The sequence below is a fragment of the Rhopilema esculentum genome, chromosome 9, assembly GCF_057945365.1.
Source record: "Rhopilema esculentum isolate cy_ngs chromosome 9, ASM5794536v1, whole genome shotgun sequence".
Lineage (NCBI taxonomy): Eukaryota > Metazoa > Cnidaria > Scyphozoa > Rhizostomeae > Rhizostomatidae > Rhopilema > Rhopilema esculentum.
The window spans coordinates 6,429,772-6,455,236 of NC_142823.1; the positions used below are offsets into that span (position 1 = coordinate 6,429,772).

The 25,465-nt window shown below is 36.6% G+C and overlaps 1 protein-coding gene across 2 annotated transcripts in view; it reads left to right on the top strand.

The window, feature by feature from the left end:
• Positions 1 to 2,560: 2,560 nt before the first annotated feature.
• LOC135689237 (uncharacterized) overlaps positions 2,561 to 25,465 on the top strand; it is a 46,181-nt gene continuing 23,276 nt past the window's right edge. Inside the window, exons 1-3 of one of the 2 annotated variants that reach the window (XM_089110108.1) lie at positions 2,561 to 2,803; positions 2,945 to 2,996; positions 13,149 to 13,258. In XM_089110108.1, the coding sequence (XP_088966234.1) occupies positions 2,760 to 2,803; positions 2,945 to 2,996; positions 13,149 to 13,258 (206 nt within the window). In that variant the 5' untranslated portion in view covers positions 2,561 to 2,759. Of the gene's footprint in view, positions 2,804 to 2,944; positions 2,997 to 12,842; positions 12,861 to 13,148; positions 13,259 to 25,465 lie in introns of those variants that run through there. The other variant, XM_089110109.1, reaches the window with a different exon arrangement.

Genomic DNA, 25,465 nt, shown 5'->3' on the forward strand with positions numbered 1-25,465 from the left:
ATTAAAATGCACCTTTTCATTGGCTCAGAGAAATGGGTAGGGTAAAAGCCCTAACAATAGGAATATAGACGCGTCTCCCCGACCAAAAGATTAGCAAGGGTAGTCTATGTTCCTCTTCACTGCTAGGTCATGCCAAAACAAGTCTAAATAGCACACCAAACACTCAAGGGCTCGTGTTGTGTATCGATAATGCTTGCTTAGTGCCATTGATATGCATTCATCATAGGTTTGCACAATACAACCGTACGCTTCCGATACTCAATTCGTCTTTGCAGTGTATTTACCCTATGTCTAAGAAACATCCTGCCCGACACAGACAATTCCTAATCGCTGTATACATTAGAAAGTTATAGAAACGAGCAGATGTGCTTCGGTAAAAAGCTTCGAGTGTCAGTTCACACCCTTGTGAGAGTTTTCTTAAGTATTTACATTTCACTACTGACCCCGCAAGAAGATAATGTTTGTTGTATGTGAAGGATCACAATTCAGTTGTCATTTAGAGCAGGCGGTATCTTATCATGGCGCCTTTCTTTGCTCTTGGGGAAATGTACATAAAGCTAGAGTGCAACTGCAAAAATCCCATGCAACAGCTGAGCTACAATCTAAGTTGTTTGTAGCAAGGCATTTTCTTCGCCTTAATGGGTATCTCCTGAAATCATTACTGCCATGGAAGTCTATTAATTTGTTCGAGTTTGAGCTATAGGCCTACTAAAAAATTAACACATGTTCTCGAAGAAATTTGACAGAATGGGTGGATAGTAACAAGACACCAATAAACAATACCCTGACATGAGTAATCATGCACCAATAAAGCGTCACAACACCAGTACACAAAGACCCCTTGCTTAATAATTAGCCATAAAACATCAATATATTGAGGATATAATAAGAAGGTGCTAATTACAAAGAATTACACTCTTTTTATAAGAACAATTCTATAGGAACACGAGCCGCAAAATTTATTAAATTATGAACAAGCGCGGGCTTAGCTACTGTAAAATGTATTTTTGAATAATGTTCATCTTGAAAACGAGGATTTTTTGGAAAAATAGGGGTACGTTATCAGAGAATTTTCAAACTTTTCGCCAAATAAAAGATGTCTTAATCACTTTGTTGACAAACGAGGTCTGAACACCTTCCCAGAGAGTAAAAGCTAGCAACCGTACTGCTTACACGCTAATGATTTTAGACGAAAAAAGAAAAATCCAGCCTCAGATTTTCGAAAAGATTTGCTCGATTCTTGTTCAGGTATTAACAGCAAAAACCCATGCAGATCCCGAGTAGTTTCAATGTTTTTGTTTAAAATGGCCAGAGGTTGCGGGGAAGAATTATTAATTAGGAAGGTAGGTCGGCCCCATTGGCCTAAATCAGGTTCGTTTTAAGTCCCAAAAAGTCAGTCTATGTTAATTTTTGTATGTGACACTGTAAGCATGGTTTACACAATGTGTTTCTGTAGCTCAACCCCTTTAAGACTTCAAGGTAGTCAAAATCAGGCGGACGTAACGATAGGTGGGTCCTTGAAAACAAAATAGTTTCAATAACCACAACCAGTCGACGCAAGTGAAATCAGGTTACAATGAAATTAGGCGAAGGGCAGTGGCGGCGCCAGCTACTGCAGAGTGGGAGGGTAATGGACAGTGAGACCACGCCCTAATCGCCTCGTTTCAGTGCTTTGTACCAGGTCAAATTTCCTTAGGAAATATGATCTACCCCTACCTAGTGCTTTTTAACCCGTCTCCATATGTAGACCATGTTTCGACAAAAGTGGGGGGGGGGGGTAATTACCCCCCATACCACCCCCTGGCGCCGCCACTGGCGAAGGGGCTTACTTAATTAGGGGACAAAAAATGCTAGTGAAAAATATAAATTTTCAAGTGGTTTGGAAAATCTACTCCAACTCTTATTTGGCACTTCCCTACCCTGGGTACCAGAGGCTCATTAAAACAAGGATATAATGTTTTGAAGATGTATTGCTGCGGTGACAAAGAGTGAGTTTCTGTGCTAGTTTCGAATTACATTTCTGAGACTAAATGATGGAGACCCAGGATAACACTGCCCTTTGTTGCCCTGCCTCTTGGTCCGGTCCCAAACCATTTGGTGATCAGCAAGATTCGATTTTCCAATTCAACCACCCCCTCGCTCCCCCTACCCAACAAAGTTGTAAGTGTTATGTGTAAGTGTTAAAGGTTGCTGACTGATTTACTGTCTAGGTATGTGTCAAGATGGCATTCTCTTGCTATCCGGAGTAATTTAAAAAATGTAGCAATACATCTGTGCAGGAACTTCCTTTTTCGACGTTGAATTTGGATATGCCCTCGAGTTTGAGGAACCATTTGTGTCCTTTACATTTTACCGACGGTCAAATATTCTAAAAGCCGATTTTTGTCTTCAGCAAATATGAGAAGCAAATACGTCTATGGTTTTGTATTTCGCGCGTTTGTCGGTCCATATCGTGTTACGGCCGTTAGATCAAATCGCATAAGAACGCAAATGTCGGCAAGATGTAACACAGCATTGTTAGCTATTAATAGGAGCCTCTTTTTTAACCTTCCTCTTTGTGACGTGCTCACACCTTGGCAGTAAAGAATGCTTGCAAAGTTCAAATTAAACATTGCCAAACAATGGCATGATTTTTTTCCGGATGTATCATTGACCTGAATTTCATCACGGGAAAACACGAGAATTCTCCAACAAATTTTTGTCCACAAATTCGTAAGGAAGTATCAGCCGGACATAACCCTTGCGTTACACACCCTCGCATGTTCCAAGGCAATATTTTGACACAGTTTAACGTGGCTCCCAGGTATGGCAAAGTGGATAACGTTCCAGGTAGTGGCAATCAAATAAAGTTTTCCGGATTAACAGTAGGAAGAATCCGATGCTGATGATACAGCGTGCTGTATACAAAGCAACCTTTAATTTGATACAATTTTCTTTCATTTAGACACGACCATTTGAGAAAACAACCAGAGACAGCTGTGATCAATATACCGAAGGTGAGCGAAAAAGTTTCTTCACATATTCCAAATGCCCATTTTAATGCTACTTCTATCAGTATTGATCTTTAACACAACAACGTTAATATTTTCCGATATTTTTCCAAATTTAACCAAAATTCAAGGCTTCGACAGATAATTTTAATCTTAGGAACTTGGGAGGGCCTGCAATGACAATAAACCAACCAGACATGTTGAAATATCACAAGCCAGCAGAACCTATTTAGCTGTCAGTTAAGGAAAACAAAAATATTTTTTGTCATTGTATTCAATTTAAATATTTTTATTCACGCTCGAACATATTATTTTCGCAAATAGAATGAATAATATTCATGGGCAAAACAGAAACATTTCGGAATAAACAATTTTCATGTTCGGTGTTTTCGTTCTCTATGCTTCAAAATAGTTTCATTACATCTCTAAATTTACTTTTCTAAAATAAAAGATGCAATATAATCGAATACACTCCTTTTTTATAAGAACCAGTAAATTTATGTTCAGGCTGAATGTTCTTAATTTTTTCGAAAATCTGAGGCTGTATTGTTTTTAATTTGTTCTTAATTTAATAGGTTGTAAGCAGTGCGAGTGCTAGCTTTTTCGCTCTAGGGTGGTGTTTAGGCCTCATTTGCCAGCAAAGTGAGTGAGACAGCCTTAATTTTCTGACAAATTTGAATATTCACCGAAAAAGCATCCACACATCACTAAAAATGCTCGATTTTGAGAAAAAACATTGTTCAAAATTGCATTTTGAAGAAGCTCAGCTTCAGCTTGTTCTAAATTTGTTTTTAACTTTTGAGCAATTTTGAGGCTCGTGTTCTTATGAAATTGTTCTTATAAAAAGAGGGTGAAATATGTTCCTGAGTTTTGACACATTCCTTGGTTTATCGTTCAAGTTCTTGTTCCTTTATATCGGTATTTATCTTGGTTGTATAAAAGACTATGTCATTGCATCACTGATAACAGTTATTGGCCTCTAGAACAGTCTCGAAGCTGAATAAAGAAATTTATATCAAACACAGGAACTTGCTCTGACTGTTCACATTCTTGTTCAAAAGCAAACATTACTAATGGTACTAGCAAGCATCGATTACGGAATATGTTTGACGGGATGGGTGGGGCTTATTCCACCCGAATTCTTGTTTCCTGCATCAATCGTGAAATAAACATTGTTGCAATAGACCCCGGTTGTACCCATACCAAATGTTATGACAGTGAGCGGGGCGTGAATGTAAAAAGACCTCTTTTGAAGAGTTTTTTGCTTATTTGCCTAAATTTTAATTGCCAGTAAACGGTGGTCAACATTAAGCGGAGTTGACTGTTAGACTGTATTACAATAGTTTGTTGAAATATCAACAGAGAGTGCTACCCCTGAAAAGGGACGTAGAGCTACAATGCCTGCCAAAAGTCTGGAACATTGACGTTATTTTCCAAGGTCAAGATAATTCATCCCCCTCTCCTCTAGTTGTAGGAAGCATTTTCTTTTAAGATATTTCTCTAAATTATCAACATTGTTTTAGGGGGAAGGGGGCGAAAGTAGTAACTTTTTTCATGAAAGGAATGAAAGATATCAATAACCAAGTACTTTTTGCAAGCATTGTAGTTCATACTGAAGAGTAAACGCTAAAAACTAACACATTTTCACCTCTTGATACTTTTTTGAAAGTTTTTTGCAAGTGCCCCTTTATTTTTGTCATGCACTATCTGATACTGAGAGAATGGAACGTTGTGTGGGTGTTTAAATTTTCACTTAAATAACTTTTTCCATTTTCTTTATTTTCTCTCTTACATCATCTGTTTGTACAATGTGGCATGAACTAATTAGCAACTCACTTTTGACATTTAGTAGTGGGTGTTAAGCCAGTTTCTCTATCGGCTATTCATAAAAGAGAAACCGCCCATTTGAAAAAGTGACACATTTTATGACTGGATCCGCAAGGTGTTTTCCGTACAAAATGCCGCACATTCTTAGCACACATGACAGCCTGGCCAGGTTCCGTTTGTTTTCGAAGCAGAGCATGAAATCGTCTGTCCTAGTTTCATGACGTAATTATGACTTGACACCTCGCCTCTTTTATTGTGGGGGATTTCGACAAGCCTCGATTTTATGACGAGGCTACCTGTTAACTTCTTTGAAAAAAATTGATCAGGGAAAGAAATTGACAAACTCAGGTCAAAGGCTTTTCCAAATATTATGAAAGTGCTAAAAGCTTAATTAATGCTAATTTTTAGCACGTTTACACGAGAATAGATGGCTATCATATTTTCTATGGCGAAGAATGTGCGATCCTACCCTCTTATTCTACAGGTGTTGAAATTTTGCACCTTGTTATGCATTTTCGAGCCCAAATCATAAAGTTTAGTTTCTTAAGGTGGAAATAGAATAAACGAAATGTTAAAAATTCTTCAATTTGCAATGAATTGGATTCTCGTCATCATTTTGTTTTGTACATGCTTATTACTTATATACATTAGGCCTATTTGTCATCAAGCGTTCAATTATTTCATGTCACCAACTGGAAAATGCAAATTTGTTAAGAATTTACGCCACGAATTAATAAAAATCTATCCAGTAATTGACGTAAAAATTGACAATTTCAATGCATATGGACCCCCTGCGTAACAAGCCCGGCAAGTATTTTTCTTTTCTAGGTAAAAATGGGAGTAGCAAATCTTTTGTTAAACTGTCGTACTTATAAGCGAACATTACTGACTGGGTAAACAAACATCATTTTGAAGGGGACGTGGGGAGAGAAAAAATGCTCCGGTTATTCGATGTGATTTTGAATTTCTATAACTTTGAAATATTGCTTTTAAGTTAGAAGATTTATTTATGTTCTTGGATAAAAGAATTGGCTATTTTAATTCAAGACCACGCTGGCATCTATTGCTCTCTGTAAATATACGTGTCTGCAAGAGCTTGCCAAATAAAAGCAAACATAGAAGTATTTTTGCTTCCTTTCCAGTCGTTGTTTGCTTTCCCATTGATGTGCTTTTTCAAGATATAGTCTTTTTTGCCAGAAACCCTCCTGGTCAAATTATTCCAGATACGATTCTTGTTTTTCTGTCTATGTTATAATAGCTGGCAATAAAGGATTAATTGGCAACCGCACGTAATCCTATTCTTGCTGACCTATTTCATCATGATGATTTTATAGGGCCTTAGTATGTAAATTCCCCAATAACCAATGTTTTTCTTTTGGCTTTCTCGGACAAACGTCATCAAATGTCGTACAACCAATGTCAACTTTATATGCTTTTTTAGAACCGTTGTTGGGTGTATGGAACTTGATATGCTTTTATAAGGGGGTAGAGACAAATAAGAGGGCCCTGGAGGATGTCTGCAAATAGTGCTTTGTGCTAGAATAACACAAATAGTTTCAAGGAAGTTCTAGGCAGGGACACCGCAACAGGAATTTTTGTCGATGGTTGATTTCATCTAGGGTCGTGTAATTTTGCCTTTTCCACACTTTGTAAATAATAACCTTCGAGCTTGAAGTCAGTACAGAACATGATATAGCGGACAGTGCTTGATAGTTTCGTACATAAATCTCAAAGAGCTGGCTGTCGAAAACCTCTTCTATGAAGCATGTAAGAACATGTTTCGATTATAGTGTGTTTTCACAATAGGGCCAAAGATCAAGTTACTATTTCATCGCTATTTTCCACGCAATTTCTCAAAATAGGGCATTTCCACTCCTTGAAGTGAAAAAATTGTCTAGATTCCATTTCAACTCCATATATTTCCGGCTGGTACCGCCCCAGTTCTAGGCTCAATCATTTGTTTCGTCACATCCACGGTGAACCTTTCTCGTGTACATTACGCTAACCAAGCAGCAAAAAACAGTTTGACCAAGATTAAGAAGTTTTAACCAAAATATATTCAATAAACACTACGTATGCATCAGCGATCTGTAAAACTGTAATTTAACTTCATTTCTACGGCAAATCCATATTTTAACAAAAGGAATTTTTATGTCAATCCAAAAAGGTAATTCTAGAAAAAAGTATTCAAGATACACTCTTTGTTTATAAGAACATATTTTCTTAGCCTATTCCAAGGGAAATAAGCTGCGGGGGCAAACCGTTTATTTTAGGAGAAGGACAATAGCCTATTGTTTAAAACAATAAAAAGTCATTGTGACTGCAGGGACAATTGCCCCCCTAGTTAGTATGTTTAAAAAGGCCATGCATATTTTATAACAACACCGAGGCTCGACTTTCCGGGAACAGTGTAATAGCATATTCCGCCTCAGATGGAAAATAAGAAGAAAAAACAATATGTTTTCGAAAATTATGAACATTTTCTCTCGTTTAAACAAAACAAAGCAAATTTTATCAGCTGATGAACTATGCTGCTAAAAATGTCAGGCAAAACGGTTATTTAGTGGTCTTAAATACAAGTTATGGTATATAGATGTATGAAATTCTAAGTTGAAGGAAAAAGGAAACTCGTCCATAATGCATAATGGTTGAAAATTGGTCGCTTTACCAACCAAAGTAAATTCTCATGTGACATTTTCAAAAGGTAGCAAATCTAGTACAAAATTTATACGAATTGATTCTTTTTAATTCCTTATTGGCAAATAATAACCCTTTTTGTAATATGCATCCTGCCAACGAATCAATTTATGGTAATGCTGTTTTGCTTGCATGGTTCCCACAGACTGTGAATCATATTTCTGTTGCTTCTAGGCGAAAGGAACTTTAATAATTCTGATTAATTTGCTTAAACGAATAAGTGAGTTTGTCGGCAAATGACAATACATGAAATTCGCAGCGAAACCAACGCTTTGTCGATATCACACGCAACGGATATTGCTTCTAAGGTAGATATATTAATTATTTCCAAACCTAGAGATTTAGATAGTATGCTGAAAAACATAGAACACTATAACCTGATTGGCAAAAGGTTCTAGTTGTAAACAACAGCCCTTAGCACCATAAAAGACTTCTACAAGGTTTGCTTTGCAAGGTATGCTTTGTAGGTGAATGCACCATAAAAGACTTCTACAAGAAGTCTTATACAAGATAAGCATGCCCTAAGTAGTATTTAGTCAAAGTGCGCAGTTTTACCCTCACACAGTCGGTCAAAGGTATGCTTTGTAGGTGAATGTTCCAGTAAAACACAGCCGCTAGATTCCTGTAATGCATTTAACGTCAAGGCCGCTTTAAGAATTTTGGGGTCATGGGCACAGAATATTGTGTGGGCCCCTATGAAAATGTGTGTACTTGATGATGTCATGATGGCTGCTTATGGGCCAGAACTAAAATATTTTTGTCAAAGAAATGATTTTTATGATGTGTTATAGATACCTTACAAAAAAACATGATCATGTCAGTATATTTGGGGCCCAACTAACGCCAGGGGTACAGTTCCAGTGTGCCCCGTAGTTGATGTTGCACGGTTTAACGTATCGCTATCTACATATTCTTCTATTTTATGAGATGTTATTTGTCATTCCCCTCTCTAAACAAGCTGCAACACGTTTGGAATGAATTTTTTTCAAGTTACTTATCTTTTGAAGGATCAATTAATTCAACTTGAGGTTCTATAGAAAGTCGTTCTCAGATCTGAAAAACCTCAGGTTTTGTGTATTTTCAGCTTTGAAACCAGGCTTGTTTTTTCCATTTCACATTAAATGCATTTGAGTTAAACAATTTATGGATTTCCAAATACTCTATGTAGCACCACGAGAAATCTAAATAAAAAGTGCTAAAAACGATTTCATAGAGATTTTTGTGGATGGCGCTGGACTCAATCTCTCACCATAAACTAGCTTAAGTTTGTTCGAACGATATCCTAGGTACCAGGGCCACGAGATAATTGAGATTCGGTACTGTAGGCCAATGCGGTTGATAAGCCACTCAGATGAATATATCTATATATCAAAATATATCAAAATATAAATGTGACTATATTTAATGATAAATTTCTGAGATTTAATTATGGGGACTCTACCCTGTGTTGTCGAATGATTTCATTTTTAGCATGCGTGAACTAGCTTCCTTTTGTGGCCATTGATTTTTCAAAATTAACTGAGATAGAATTGTTAGACTTCTATTGCACTTAACAATATACCTTAGGTGTAATAATGAGAACGGTAACTATAAGCTACAGCCTACATCATAAGCAGATTTTAAGGTGGCATTTCTGACTCATGCATTTTTCGGTTTTCTGGCTCCTTGCGATCAATCAAGGTTTGCTTTTTTTGTTGTTAATTGCAAGGTATCTGCAACGTTTTCAGAATACCTAAGTTTTAATGCCTAGGGTGCATCGACTCGTTTGGGTTCATTATCTCGTACCTTCTGTGCATAAGTAAGCTGTGGTCCTTGAAATGGTAAATAAGTCAAATAAATTTTAAAAATGTTGCTCTGCCAATTCTTGAAACCGTGAGATTGGTAGAACTAACAATCTGAAATTGCTTAGAACATATTTATATTTCAGCATTCTCTCCTACAGGAGGGTGCTTCTTTTGAACTACTAGCTCTAATTTCTCTCGAGTTTTATGTGCTTATAAGGACAGCGATAAAATACGAACCAACCTTAAAATGTTATCACTCTCTGCCATAGAGCATCAGAATATGTTTCTGTGCTACTTAATTAAAATTTACTGATTAAAATTTCGCGTGTCAAAAAGTAAAAACATTCCCTGGCGTTTCATCACGTTGATCTAATGCGCTAAACGCGTATCTCTTCATGGTATATCGGTGAGATGTTAAGGCCACTGGTAAATAATGTTTTAAACGAAATCGCAACATCTGCAATATTATAACTGCAAATGCTACAGGTGCCTTTAGACCAGTAAGCAATCATTTATTATACCTTTGAAAGTCCGCCTCTCCGCCATCTTTTGATAACGTCATGATATCAAAAGCCCCCGTTGGCCTCAGGAGGAGTTTGGCCTGCGGCTCATTGGCTTAGAATTGTATCAGCATTGACTGTGTTTGATTGCCATTTACAATCCACAACCAAACACCGTATGAATTAATGATGTTTTACGCCAAATAGTGTTTAAGTTGGTTTAATATGCGAATGATTCTGGTTGTCTATTGCATAACTTAAAAGTAAATTGCAGTGGCTTTGCTACTCAAATATGAATTATTTATTACAGCGGTCTTCAAATGACATTGGTGTCTTCCAGCATCTGTAAATCATTAAATTAGCCTAAGATTTGAATCAACGACCTTCTGCCCTCGACATCCCCATTCTTGGCCCCCTTTTCCTTGTTTTGATTCCTGCCTTCTGCCCATTTCCTGTCACCCCCAACCTTATGCCCCTAGCTCCTTAAAAAAACTCGCACAAAATTTTGCAAAACTATCTAAGAATGAGTGCATATGTCAAGAGAGTTGTAAACAGACTCTGGCTCAAGAGAATGTGCAAGCGTATTTTAGGATATTTCAAAGCCATTAGATATTTTATTTTGAATTGTTAAAGGCAATAATTAATTTGAACGTGAAAATAGAAACGACAAAATCAGAGAAAAATTACACTTCATCTGCACTGCTATTGATCTCAGAGACAACGTTAAATAATAAGGAAATGGAAATTCAATATTGAAAGCATGCCTGTTTCATAATGAATATAATAGAAGTTTCTTTAAACTTGTGCTTTTGCTTCAAAAAAATATTCGGCCTGAAACATATTTATGCAAGGTTTCTGTAAGCTGGAGTGTTTTTATTCAGTCGCGCTCAATAAATAACATGTAAAATATTCTGAAATTTTGGTTCACGGATATCTATCTACCTTGGGTACCAGAACCACATAAGGAGTCAATTTCGACCCCATTTTACCACTGGGTTCCTAGTACCTATTCACAAGATTGCAAAGAGAGGTGCTTTTTCAGTTGAGGTGCGTTTTAAAATACTGAAAGACAGAGTACTGGGACAGAACCAATCAGATAGGAGAACACTGTAAACGTGCGAGAAAGCTGAATGGGACTAGGACTCCCATATTATTCTAAGAGTGTCTACTGCGATTCAATGAAAAAATGAAATAGATGAATGCAGTCTTAGTTTAAGCTTTAATTGGCTCCTGAAAGTTTTCAGTTAATCTCTGTGAAAATCTCATTGAGTTACTTTCTTATTGTACATACACATTTCTGTAAATATTTCATCGCATTATTTTTGAATACTAATGTTTTTCCTTGTAAGTTCTTACAGTAATTTGCTGAAGATTCTTTGGAAATTATGATAGACCAATTTATTTAGTTTGAATGCAGAAAGCAACCGAATTCATCCACAATTAAAAAGCACTTTACCAAAGGATTTTCCTCTCCAGAAGCCCAGATTGCATATATCAAAACCGACGGTGTATGTTCTTCAAAGAGCTGCTTTATTTCCACGTTTTTTAAGAACTCTCTGAACAGATGTTTCTGCAAATAGGAACATTTAGATACATTCTGACTAGGGGGTATCGTCGTTGCAAAACTGCAGAGAAAACTACGGGGTGGCATCTTCAAATGACAAACTCTTTTCGAAATTACTTCAAGACTTACAGTACTATTAAAGTGGTAGGAGAAGAGGTCTTTTCAGAAGAGAGAATACTTGCTCGTTCAGTCATTTTTAGGATAAATAAATTTAGGACTACCTTGGGTCTTGGTCTTTTCAAGGTATCCTGCAATACCACACCATCTGTGGTAGCAAGTGCTATGATTCTGTTATTTTAAGAGTTATCGGTAGTTTGCTGTATAGTAAATTTGGAGCTTTAGGAGATACAAACAGTATTGCCCCGAAAGGACAAAAATTTAAAAAGTTCTTGTTGTGCAATTTGGACAAAATCTTTTGCGAATTCTTTTTCTCACCTGTTATTGAGAAACCTTTAAGGCTATCTTGCAGAGTCGAGTTTTCTTTACAAAGAGCTTCTGCTGCATACATCCTCCAAAATAAAAAACTTTGTATAAAGAATTTCCCGCTCAATAATCAGACCATTTTATAATTGAACCGGTCATTCCTGATACACAATCGATTCAGCATAGAATTTCCCACTACATCTCGCAAAATTTTACCTTGCGAAGAATTGTGAGAATAGCGGAAGCAAGTACCATCTCCCTAAATTCTTGAAGGGTTTTCCTCAAGATTCAGGTGTTCTTCATCCTTCTAAACTATTCTAGGCTCCAACATAATTGCGTGCCCCTCTGCCCCCACTGCTTTTCAGAGGCTAGCCCCATCAATGTGACAGTGTAGTTATCTGTCTAGAAAAGATATTCTGAATATTGTCAATCGTTTTTCGGTTTTTCGATAAATAGAAAATTCCTAGTTGTGTTTGTATTTTGAATTTGTTTCTACCAAAGATCCGTAGATATCGGGCAGTGCCCTTGTCCTTTCTCTCGATGTGACCAAAGTCGTGATTCCTATGCCTGGAATTACAGAGCTGGCAACTCCCCTCACTCTAAGTCAAAGTTTGGTCATGTCAGGGGCTCGAGCCACAGATCCTTGGATTTGGATTCCGCGACCATAACCCATTGTGGCTTCTTAGAAGTAGCTCTTAAATTTTGGGTACATAAAATACCTTGAAGATTAGATAAGTATTAGAACAATAAAACCAAAAGACTTGGTGTTTAGTAAAAATATCTGCGTTGCTTTTCCTGCACGAAAGTAAAATGCAAGCCATTATTTTTTATGTAGGAATTCTATTTGAATTTAAAGCGCTGTCACTTATGTTGACCTTGGCATAAAGTATATTTGGTTTTGGCTATTGGGTCACTTGGAAGAATTTCTAGTTGTCATTATGATATGCGTCCAGGGTCGCAAAGTTTGATTGTCATGTAACTTAACTTTGCACAGGTCCTTTTGTAGAGGCCGAGATAATGTTAACCAATCATTTGGGAACATTTTCACTTTCAATCGAAAGGCGTTTAAGAAATGGTAAATTATTTAGACAAAGAAAAAACCGATGTATACATTGTGAATAAATTGCGGCTTGCCATCGGGTTGAGTTTTTCAATGTGTCGTCGGTCATTGCACGCTCGTGTCAGTGTTATCTGGTCTTTCACAAACGCTCTCCTCATTTCGTGTCAATGCAATTTCTTTCTCTTGGGGAAAGATTAATCTTAAGTGTTCTATGATACTCGATAAGATTGTACATGTTGAAGCAAAGTATCACGCTCTATTGACTGCGAATCTCAAAGCAATATTATCAATTTAACTTGCTAGATCGTCCACGATTTTGTCAAGAAAGTATCGCCTGTGAAGAGCTGCCATTCTGAAGTCGACTTGCATTTTCAATACCCTAGCAGCCTGCTGGTGGATAAACTGCCTCTCAGGTATATATGTCTATGATCTATGTTTTTCTTTATTATGTCTGTTTTTAATCGCTCCTCATTCATTTTATAAGCGTACGCGTCAATCAAAGATTATGTTTCGATCAGCAACGAAATCTTCTTAGCCGATTTGCAAGCAATTTTGGTTATCTGTTTTGACGGCGTTCTTGTTTCAACCATGTCTAGTTGACTTTAGGCTTTTGTCTAGGACAAGATACATCGTACAGATTTCCTGCAAATTGCGCGACAGGAACAAAATAAAACTAGCAACTGTTGCTTTCAACCTACATCGCTTTTCCAAGTTTCATATTATCTATTTTCTTATCACAGAAGTGCACATCAATACTTTTGATTCGCTAGCTTGACACATTCAAACACATCCATCTCACATTTATTCCACCTGAAAATCTGATTTTTTGTTAGTTTCTTGCCACGAACTAATATATAACTGAACATTCCAATACACCTTTCCATGTCCTGTAAATGTAATTTTGATTTCTTTATTTTGTTAGCAATTAACCTTCAATAGGAAGTCATTACACTGTTATCGAGTGTCAATCGTTTCACCATTACTACCGCATTATCAGTTATGATTAGAGCAGATAGCAAATCTATATAAATTTAGATCGTACAGAATGCGGGAAAATAACCGACCCGAGCCATAAATCCTGTTGCCTTTGACACTATATGAATTTATAATTCAAAAAAATATTAGATCCGAAATAATATGAGCAGGTATTGTACGTGAAATGTTTCTTCGTCATCGGCACAATTCTTTAGTTCTTCTATCAGAAAAATCTGCCTCAGTTTTATCTGTGAAGCGAACATCACGATCACATGACCTATGCAACCAACCACCTAGGCTTGATCTCCTATTGCACTCGTAATAGTCATGCTCACCCTGTAATATGTTGATTTTGCTTCTGTGAAATTTTAAACGGTTTTGTTGCAATAAATCGTAAAGCTGTGGTTGTCTTCAAACAGTGTTGTCTTCAGGGTTGAATCTAAGATGTCAGTTTTTGTTCTAACTGTACAGAAAATAGGTACCCTGCAGCTATGTGTTTGAATCCCAATCTCCAAACAATATTTTCAGTACCGTGAATATGCTAGACCTGATGCTTCAAAACTAAAAGTTGTCAGTGTTTGCCCAGTTAGCAAACTTATGCACCTATCTACCCAGAAGGTTATTTTTGTGTAGCGTTTGGTTCTAGCTTACTACTGGCTCTGAAAAGTATCCACTTTAACTTTTCTACTCGCATCTACTCAAGTGTTATAATTCCTTATGATAGAAATTTTCTCGACATCACGATAATATCTCGGTTTATTTATTTTAAATTTTAGTTAGAATCTTGTTGAAAGGTCTAGAATTTTTAAATAAAATGGTGAAAATCAAGGTGTCACATGCCGCATGCGGAGTGTAGTGCTCCATGTAAAGATTTAAATTTCAGCGTTATATTCTGTAGCACGAAAAATGGAGTCTATTTCCGGGATGGCATCATGGTGAATTGTGCCTGCTGCCCTCTCTTCTTTTGCTAACCACTCAACCCATATGACTAATTGGGCGATTTCTTTAATGTGCGAAGAGTCCATTAGGAAAATTTGCCTCTTGCCCAAGGGCGTATTTATCTCTTTCGCTTTGGCTCGTTGTTTGTGATACCTAGTTTTATTTTAGTTGCCATTGAGAAACAATTTGATCTGTAGCCTTAAGCTTTCACACGGAAACATGATGCACACTGCGTTGTGCAAAGCTTGATGGACGTTATGCGCAGAATTCAATCGTTAAGACGGAATGTTCAGGTTTAAATGTACTCAACTGCAGTTTGGACAACGAGTAACGGAAAAAACTACTTCACTCTTTTAATTAATCTCCACGAAAATTTAGATACCAACATTCTTTCTTTCAACTAAGGTTTAGTGGTTTCTTTCTACCACCTTATTTGACACTCTGTGACAAATTGTGCCCGAGGTACACGAAGTACCGTGTGACTTAGGCCATTTGCAATCAAAACCCGTATAATGATTCCGAAATTTTCATCTGAAATTAAAGTCTTTTCAGTCCCTTCATCAAATTTAAGTTCCTTTATAGAATCTCACGACAAAATATTTGAAAGCATTTGAATGAGAAAAGATTTTATTGAGAAATTTTAATTAAAGACAGCGACAACAACACGAGAGTTCACAGTCGCAGCCTTGTAGGTCTTTGTGACCTCTGCATTGACCTCCATTGGCTTCATAACAGTGACGCACATGGTTAAGCATATAACAGTTGACGGAGTTTGTTTTATCGTCCTTCCTTTTAACTTGCAAAAAATAGACAATACTTTAAGTAAGCGACGCCTTCATCGATTCATAGTGCGTATAAACTCGCACCTAAACAACGTTAAATCATTTGTTGGCTTGCCTGGTTGTGCTCATTCCGTGTGCAAGGTGTTCGTTCGTATTCTGTTTTCCTGTTTCTACGTACTTCGACGACACTTTTGAGACATTCATTCTTTATCTTAGGTTCATTTATCGTGCCAATGTGTCCAAATGCTTGGAGAAATTAAAAACGATCGTTATTGAGAATGTCTGCCTTTCTGCTGCAGTCTTCCTTCTCCTGCTTTAACTTTCTCTTTTATTGCTATTCTTTGCTGCGTAGCTTTGATAGGAAGGAACAATTTCCATATTTTTTTCTGTTTTAATAATGGACAATTTAAGAAATTTAGCAGCTTCTAGTTTACCTGCACATAAACCCCACCACGTATTAACTCTAACCATGTTCGTAAACAAAATAATTCAATGGATTCTAATAAAGTTTAGGCCTGTTCCTATTCTGTTAATTGAAATTACCATGTGTAACAATGGAACTCAGTCACTTTCAGTCAAAAATTTAGAGAATGGGGTCTTAGAGAAGTTTTGCTATGTTTTTTTATTTAATTTTTTCTTTGTTGCAATGCTTATGGATTGAAAGAACTTTCTTATACCTGTCAAGTAGTATTTTTTTTCTCAATAAATATCTTGGTTGTCCCTCTGGAAACACGTGAGTTTGAGCAGCTCTTAACCTAACCCTTAATGCCAAGGTAAAGAAAACAGGCTAAGATAAACAGACAGGGAAAAGCAATTATGTCTTGTTTTTGCAGACCTTAGTTAACCTATCTGAATTCGAAGTAGTCTAGTTTGATTGCCAGTAGATGAAATTATTTATGTGTATTTAACTGGTATGGTAAGTGTCACCAATACTCGATTTAGATATCGTCTGTTCATTAAAATATATTTATCATAAATATTTTAGAAGAATATCTAAATGACTTCATGTAAAGGAAAAATAAGGCGATTCTCGAACAATTAATGCAAAAGCAATAGCTGTCAAGCGAAACTGCGTTTATTTTTCAAAGAAAATAACTGAATATGAACTAGAAAGTTTTCAATTTAAATGTTTTCTTGTCCTTTCTTTTTACTAAATCGAAACTCAATATGTCTCTCATCACTGTCAACGTGTATCAAAACATTGCTCTCATCAGTTCATGTCGATTATTTGAATATCATTGTCAGTGTAGAAAGCGAAATAGACCTTATTCCTATGATGAACGGGCAAAGGAAGGTGGGATTGAAGCCAAAACAAGGCCTATCATTCCTCTTGTTTATCACTCTAACTTTGTCAGGTCTTTCATTTGTATTTGAATGTTATCATGCTCTGCTGGCTTCTGCTATTTGAAAAGTATCCCTGAGAAATGGATGCCTGTAAACTACTGGTTTCCTCTATTTAAAAAGCTGAGAGAAGCATCCGCAACAGAACAACCTTTTGATGACAAGAATCTGATACGAGACTCGTATTCACTGCTACAACCTTTGCTAATGAAATTCAGTATCTGAGGCACATTTCCTTCAGCACTCAGAAATTAACCGCAACCCAGTTTTGAGAAATCAAAACATCGAAAAACTTTTCCCTTATATTGTAGAGTCCTTGGTTTCTAAACCCATTGACATTGAAGAGCCTCGTTTTCCTTAAATGAGTTTTGCCTTAAACAAGTTATCTTTCAATGATATTTCTTTCAACCTCATCTTCACGACATACGTCCTGTGAGATTTCCCCAAGACTCTTCTTCACGTCAAAAATCCGGTGAGATTTCTCTCAACCTCTTCTTTCGACAACTGTGCAATGAGATCGCCCTTAACATCTTCTTCACGACATGAATCGGGTGAGATTTGCAGGTGAAACCGGCCTAATCAAGGCTCTTTCTGCAATGGGAGTGATTAATCAATTTGAGAGCATCGGCGGCCTCTCATTTGCTGCCTTTCCTTTGAACATTCTACAGTTGTTCTTATCGCAAAGAAAGGCATCGTCACCATGAAAAACAAAACCAAGGTTTTGTTAAGCCCGCATGTTGTCGTGTCTCACAAAATAAAGATAATTCCGATTCTGATATGAATTTAGAAAATTTTCTAAATGCAGGCAAATCTAATTTATAGCAGGCGGAAATTTCGAATCAGCGATAAGGTGTCATAGATGCATGTTTCTTATCGTTTGCAACTGATCGCGCCTCCTTTCTGTTCAGATGTTTGTGGTCACCGCCATTTTTTATTAAAATGTTGATGGTTTTCCCAATGTTTACGTGCAAGTGCCCTCAAATTATCAAAGTAGTGTCTGACAATCGTTGCAATTTAATTTACAATTTAATCAGCGATACGATTCTTATGTAAGAGGCATTATCAATGAATTTTTTTTCTTATAACGACATGATTTCTCGATCACGGGCATTGTATGGTGGCGCCCATGATGTAATTCTCATCTACTAATTCTCATCTAGAAATTCATATCTACTAAATCTCATCACGCCCGAGGCCCTTTCGTTTCATGGGTTTAATAACTAAGGATTCTTCTAAAACTCTATGTCCGATCCAAAGGTATCCTGTTTAATCATATCACACAAACTGTGATCTACATATCTCCGTTTCTTGATAAGTAAATCCTTTATTATTCATTGAACATTAAATATTCGTCTTTCATTATACCCCTAAATCCTTTCTCACTACGCCAGTTTCCAATATGATGTCAACACGTCCATCGCATCCATGGTATAAGCACACAAAGGACAACGCTATAAAAAATATTTTTCTCACCATTGGTCTCTTACAGAAAAATAAGACACTTGAGATCCCAGACGCGTGCATGAGATGAAGGCAGGAGGGATACTGTTAAAGCTGAGGGCGAATCGTACAAAAATTTCTTTAACTTAGTCTAGTATAAAAGAGGGTACACCATTGCAATTATAAATGGGCTTTTTATAAAATTTTGATTGCCTGCTAACTCTTAATGCTCCTTGATTGCAGAATCATTGAGAGTTTAAAGAGGCAATGATTACAAAAAGCACAAGAAAATCGAACAATCGTTTATTTCAGCGTGTATTTTATATAGTAAGGTAAACATTGCCGTAACAAGTACTCGTTCTGACTGTGAAAAAGTCCGTTTCTTGTAAAGAGCCGTTGGTATTTGATAGGTATTTATCGTTTTCCGGAAAAAAGTTTCCGGTATCAAGGACGGACAGTGTGGGAAAGAAATACGTCTATTTATTAAATTTTCTAATGGAAATTAACATCAATTATCTACAAGATTCTTTATTGATTTCTAAGGAGTCATATATTTAAAGGCACTGTTTGCCCTGGAAAGTGGAGGCGGTACTGTTTTCCATTATGACCCTTAAGTGAAGAGCACCATTTGAAAATTATTAGAACTGGCCCCTCTGAAAGATATATTTTATTTTACAGAAGTGTATGTTTTTATTATTTGATGACCAAACTGGCTAATGTCACTCAATATATTTTCTACTTCGTGGCCTGTCCACTTCTAGGCACGTCTTTTGCTTGGGGTTGCACCCCGGTTTTCACAGCTCCATACCTGCCCCTTTTGCGACACCGAAAGACCTAAAGTATGAGTAACACATCCGAAAACTGAGGTCAGATGACTAGACTTCAGCTGAATGTTGCCATTTGTGATGTTAATCAATACTCTTTTCTGCAGGGGTAGGATATTATTCAGCCTGTGTTGCTACACAAAAGATGCCGGTGATAAGGGCTGGTTTTCGCTCCAGGTCAAGATTCAAATTTTGTATCCGTTTTGTCAGTAGTCAATCAGATACGAACAGACCCGTGGGCACATTTACTTAATTTGCTTTACAACATTAGCGACTTTTTCTCTATATCTGCTTCCATTTCATCAACTGTTGTCAACATCTTTCGTTCACGCTAACGCGACTTTAATGTGCTTGAGTCTTTGGCTGAGCAAGCTTTCTGATGCTTTTTTTAAAAAGGCTTGCTTGTGGTCTCTTATCTTAAGAATCAATCAAGAACTAGATTAGGAGTGTCAACTTTTCTTTTTCTCCATTTGTGTGATACACAGCGCCACAGTTTCTTGTTATTCAAGTCAAAATTATCTTGTTATTTATATAAAATCATATAAAAATAGTCTTGTTATTTAAGCATAAAAAGTTAGATCAAATGGAAAAATAGCGATTCAACACAGTACATCACACTGCTTCCTTGTGTTTTATGGATGAAGCCAACAAGTCAATGTTTTCCCAAGCATATACAAAGGTGCCATTATCTATTTATAAGTGCAATGTCACTAAATCATTTGCAACGAATATTTTCAAGATTATTACGTCTATATACCAAAATTTTTACCCCTTATATAGTGTGTCATAATTAAGATATCGCTCAAAGAATCTAACATCTTTTAGTAAGTGAATTATCTATCTTTTTAAGCATATCTGACTACAGAAGAGCTAAAAAATTAGGGTTTTGACCAACAATCTTAACTATGAATGCTTTTAATTGTAAAGAAGATATCGTATTTGATAAGAACAAAGTAAAGATCAACTGGTGTATATAAAACAGTGTTTAAACAAATGGCATGCCCGTTTCTTGCTTTCAACTTCTTTGATATTTTTTTGGGATTTTCAATCCAACTTGCAGTAAGTAGCAGTCCTTTAGCATGTCTACGATACTGCCTTATGACATTTATTTATGGCAGAGTAAAGTTGAAAAACCAATAAAATGGCAATTTAATGTTCGTTATCTAATAACAGCCAGGAAGATCCAGCTTTGTCCGTTTTCAAAAGAGAATTAAATTTATCATCATTATCAACCAATATGGTGAACCTTTCTGTCCGGTCACGTAGATAAGCATGCAACATTTCGATCCCACGCCCGGAATCAAACAGGCTGCAGCTTTTCGATTAAAGGATCACATTTGTTTTCCAATGTATCTATTCAATGCCACAGAGTTAAATTCGTATCCTAGAAACATGTGAAAGCCATTTGGAAAAGCAAACACCATTAATGCCCTGATCATCCCTGATTTTGACAAAGCAATTCCTTCCACAATGGTCACAAAGACGTTTACTGTTCAACTTATCAAAGAAGAGCTTACTTCCTTATATTTATGTATTTAAGGCTTATACTGCACATCATAGCCAGAAATCTCAATTTTCTATTTTTCTTTGTTAAAGTAATGTAGAATATGTTTGATACGCAGACAGAAATTCAAAAGATCAGGTCTTTGCTAAATCTCAAGAATTTTCAGTCCTCGCGGCCCCAAATTCCAATTGTCCCAATTTTAACTAGCTGCCGTCCCAAACTTTAGCAATTTTACCCTTTTTCGATGGTGTTCCTTTAACTCAACTTCTCAAGTCTGTAACCAGGCCTATTGCGTAGGAGTGGCAAACACCCCAGACCTGTTGTTGGCACACGTTTCAGCAATTTTTTCTTCTCAAGTTTTTGCTTAGCAGCGAAAGTCTTTTAGCGCCAGACACCATTTTGTAACCTTCATGGATAAAAAGAGACCCCGATAAAAAAGTTTCCTTCCGTCAGTAGTAGCTTGAATCAAACTGTTTTGACCATACAATTGTTGTATTGTTGTAATGTTTTCTACCTAGCCTTCGAAGGTAGTTTTTAGGACAATCCAAGGCTAAACATTAATCTAAACTGCTATGCTATCATGATCAACGACGGTTCTACGCAAACTCTAATGCCTAAAAAAATCTGACGAAATATATAACGAGGTACAAGGCAGTCTTTCTCAAGTGCTGCCTGTTCTAAGAACACACTGGGCCGCAAGAGATTTAAAAAGCCTCTTGGGCGAAACGGTTTGCTACCTTCGACCGTTTAGCCTTTCATGTCTGAGCCCTGTGAATCTTTCTCCGAATCTCTTTCAATATAACTTACTACCTATTATTATACGTACAAGAAAAATACCAGAAAAGCATAAACTAAACATAGAGTGTTACTAAAAATATGCAAACATATGAGAACATTGAAAACAACTAAAACCCTCATTAAAAAATTTAGAGACAAAATTCTCGGTGTGGCAAAAAGCTGGCATTCTCTTGCTCCAGGGTGACATTGCCGCTCCCTGCCACCCCTTGGCTACACGGGGTAGCCCCATTTGCTTCCTTAGGGTGTTCGTAAGAATAACAGAATAAGTAGCATTGTTTTATATTAAAGAAAATTTTTTATCCCGTATTAAGTTTAACATTCATCCATATCTTTTTTATATTTCCTTCTAATGATGAAAAATCCATTTTAGCAAATCTCATAGTCATGAAGTATAATTGAGTCAAAGGTATGGCAAATACAAACAGTATAATAAATACGACTCACAAATGCCCTAAGGCTTTCGGTGTTTGCAAACTAATGCTTTCTTTTTAAAATGAATCCTCTCTGGCATTGTGCTTGCTAGAAGACTACCCTGCGCCTTAACTTTCCCACTAATTGTAGTGAAAATCACTTAACGACAAAACCGTATCATTCCGTATTACCCATTTAGTCAGTGTTTTCCTTAATGAAGCCTAAGACGACAAAGTCATTATGCATCCAAAGCGATATAATGTAAATGTTAGGCAGTAACTCATCAGTGGCGTCTTATTCACAAAGTTGATTACTTAGCTTGGGATAAAAATCTTTTGGGTTGTTCTATAACTGGTAATCTTGGGGAAAAATCTGGTTACTAAATACCAAATCCAATTTCAGCTCCTAGACTTGATTCAAGTAACCTCGATCAAGATTGAATGAACGATCGAACAGAAATGCCTCGAAAAGGTGCATTCTGAGAGACATTCTTGGAAGGGACTGTTTTAGGCAAATGAACAGTTCAGATATGTTGAATGCTTACTATGAATGTTTGACCAAAGAGATGAAAAGTGCTATTTTAAATTGCTCATAAGATCCTGTGTGTAAATTAATGACCCATTTGGGAATTCAGGATAAATTATGGACTGTTGAATTTCAAAATTTTAAGCAAAATCAGTAAGACTGTCAGGGTGGACATAAATTCTAGCTGGCACTCGCAGTCTCCCTCTGGTCTATACATTGATGATATTGTCAAAGCAAATCGATGACGTCCTTTGCTTTTATTCTGAAAGTTCAATTCAGTACTGTGCTCGATATAAACGTTTTCTGTGTATTATGTATGCATAGCATAAATGCATCAAAAGCTTGGAGAAATTGAGAATATCGATACCACCAAGGACACAACAACTATATATAAAAACATCAAGCGTGTAATATGAAGTTGCAACTTAAAACTGTCCTATTCTGTACATCAAAGCGTATAACATTTGTCAAATATTTTGGCCGTTCCAGTGCACTTTAGTTTGCTTGTTCATAGCATACTCTAAATCCACTTCAAGTACCACTATTATTTTAGGGCGTGCCCTTAAACAAACAGGAAAGTTGCACCACAATGCGTTTCTTTATTCGTTGCACCACTCAAACTAAGGGTTTGTTCCTAAGCATATAGCAACGTCATGAGTTGTTTTGCCTTCTCTGTTCTGGCTTTATCTTATCAAGGACGATTGTCACTGACTGTCAGTAAAGATTTTATTTCCAACAAGTATCACCCATCTGTCAGCATTTTTAAGAAAACCCACTGATAAATAACCCTTTCCAGTCTTGGTACAACCTGGTATAACTAGCCATGTTGATTCAGTGCTTTGTTGAGTATCACTGTTAAGTTTTATAACATTGAAAAGACACGCCAAAAACTCTTCAATACCTTCCCTATGGCTGCTTAGTTTTTCGATTCCTTCTAGTTGCTGCATCAGTTTCTGCTTAACTGGTTAATTTTTCTAAGGGATATTCTTTTCTGAAAATTCACATATCTGCCTCTCCTGGTTTTGTTCTCGAGGATGAAATTTTCCCAGCTCTGACTCAGGTTGAGATAATTGTTTATGTCATTTTAACAAACCCAGATGCAGAAGCGAAAGGTTTTCCCTTCGTATATACCATCTTCAATATTTACGAAAACAACCAATTAACGCGTGCCTTTCAACAAATTTCTGAAACTGTAATATGTCTGAAACTCAACCTTTTGTCTCCGGGCTAACATTCTTAACTGTAAATTCATATTAAACGAAGCCTTGAAGAAAAAGCAGTATAATTTATTCTCAAATAAGGATTTACTGCACAATAATTTCTCATTCAAATCGTACGTCCGGCAACTAATATGCGGCGGGTCTTGCGTTCAATTAATTATTGATCGATATTCCTTGGATTTGTTCATCTGAGAATTTTATAGAAACCATATTTATGTAGTGGGTTTTGTAGGGATTTACAGAGTAGATTAACGATTTCGTTGCAGTAAGTTGACACCTGATTCTGCAATTCTTCGTGGTTGCTTGCTTTTATGTCTCGTTAAGCAAGTTATATAGAACATAGTCTAACAAAGAGCCTATTTATTACCAAGAGAGTCACTTTCTCACAGTGATCTTCATTGGCACAGCTTCTAATGGACAATGCATAGCGAAGTCGCTTCTGGAGAATCAAAGAAAAAGGGAGAATGAATGGACGAAAAAGAACTGAGCGAAAGGAGGCATTTATATACACCATCTGTTTCTTGCAATTTTTTCTTTACTCTTCTCATAACACCAGTGAGTAGGCTAAGGGGCTTGTAACTAAAGTATGTTATTTTCCAAACCTTCTACAACGCCAATAGCTTTTGTGAGTACAGGAAAAGTTGACCCCCCTCAAACAGAGTTACAAGTAACACAGGAAAAGATGGCCTCTTGTCAGAGGCAAATGCCCAACTGTCCGCAAGAGAATGTGTATTTGATGCACTTTCTTATTTTGGCAAAAAGTTATGTTGTTATCTCAATGACTATATTAGCGTTTCATTGACGTCGCATTGTGCGATTATCGTGGGCACAACGTTACAAAATGCGCCTGAGCCCGTTGTTGTACCTTTATGGACAAAACGTCGAGCATTGATTTATTTAATATGCTTCAAATTTATTCTCCAGCACAAGTTTTGTTGTGGCTTCGTAAATTAAACGTAACAGCAATCAATGGCAATTTGAAGGTGTGATGGCCATAAATATTGGTGTATGAAAGTCTCATGCAACCGTGTCAAAATTTGTTTTAGACTCAAAAACACTTGCAAAAGCATGAATTGTCATACCAACGCATTTGTTTGGTTTCATGAAAGAAAATTTTACATACTTATTGTTAGTATAGTTTGATGTAAGCAACTTTCAAATTATGCTGAATGGCCATATTTTGACAGATTGTTATTGCGTCTCTGGCCTGCAAAATCCATGTTTTAGGCGCATGACATGACAAATTTAGAAATGTTAGCTAACAAAGGCTCCTTAGTATTTTAGAATATGAAACAGTGGCTTTTGCAGAAGAAAGAAAAGAGAAAGGCTAACGAGTCTTGAAGTAGTAGAGATCATAACAATAATATTTATGTTTGGCAATTTAGTTTTAGAGAGAATTGTTTTGACGCATGTCAGCGATGGCCAAATTGGAAAAAAAATTGTACAACGTCGATTTTTGTAATTGCAATTCATTTATCATAGCCATAATAAAATCCGAATAACAACTGTAAACGTGTTGCTTTATGGCAACAATGGAAATGATAATAAAACCTGCGAAACTGAGAAAAGCTATTTTTCAATTGTGTTGCCAAAGGGCTTTTAATGGGAAATTAATGAATCATCTTAAATTTGTTGGCCTAAAGAAAAAACGACTGCGTTGAATCTTTGAAAATTGTCAACCTTGTGTTAAAAAACAACACTTGCTAGTAGAGAATAGGTTAAGCAAGAATTGCATGGCAGCAGAACGAGATTGTGAAAGTGAAGAGTTTGGCAAAATAGAAGAAAAGGAAGGAAAGAGAGACGAAATGATTGAGTCAAAAGTAATGGAGGGAAGGACAAAAGGGTAAAAGAGGTGAGGGAG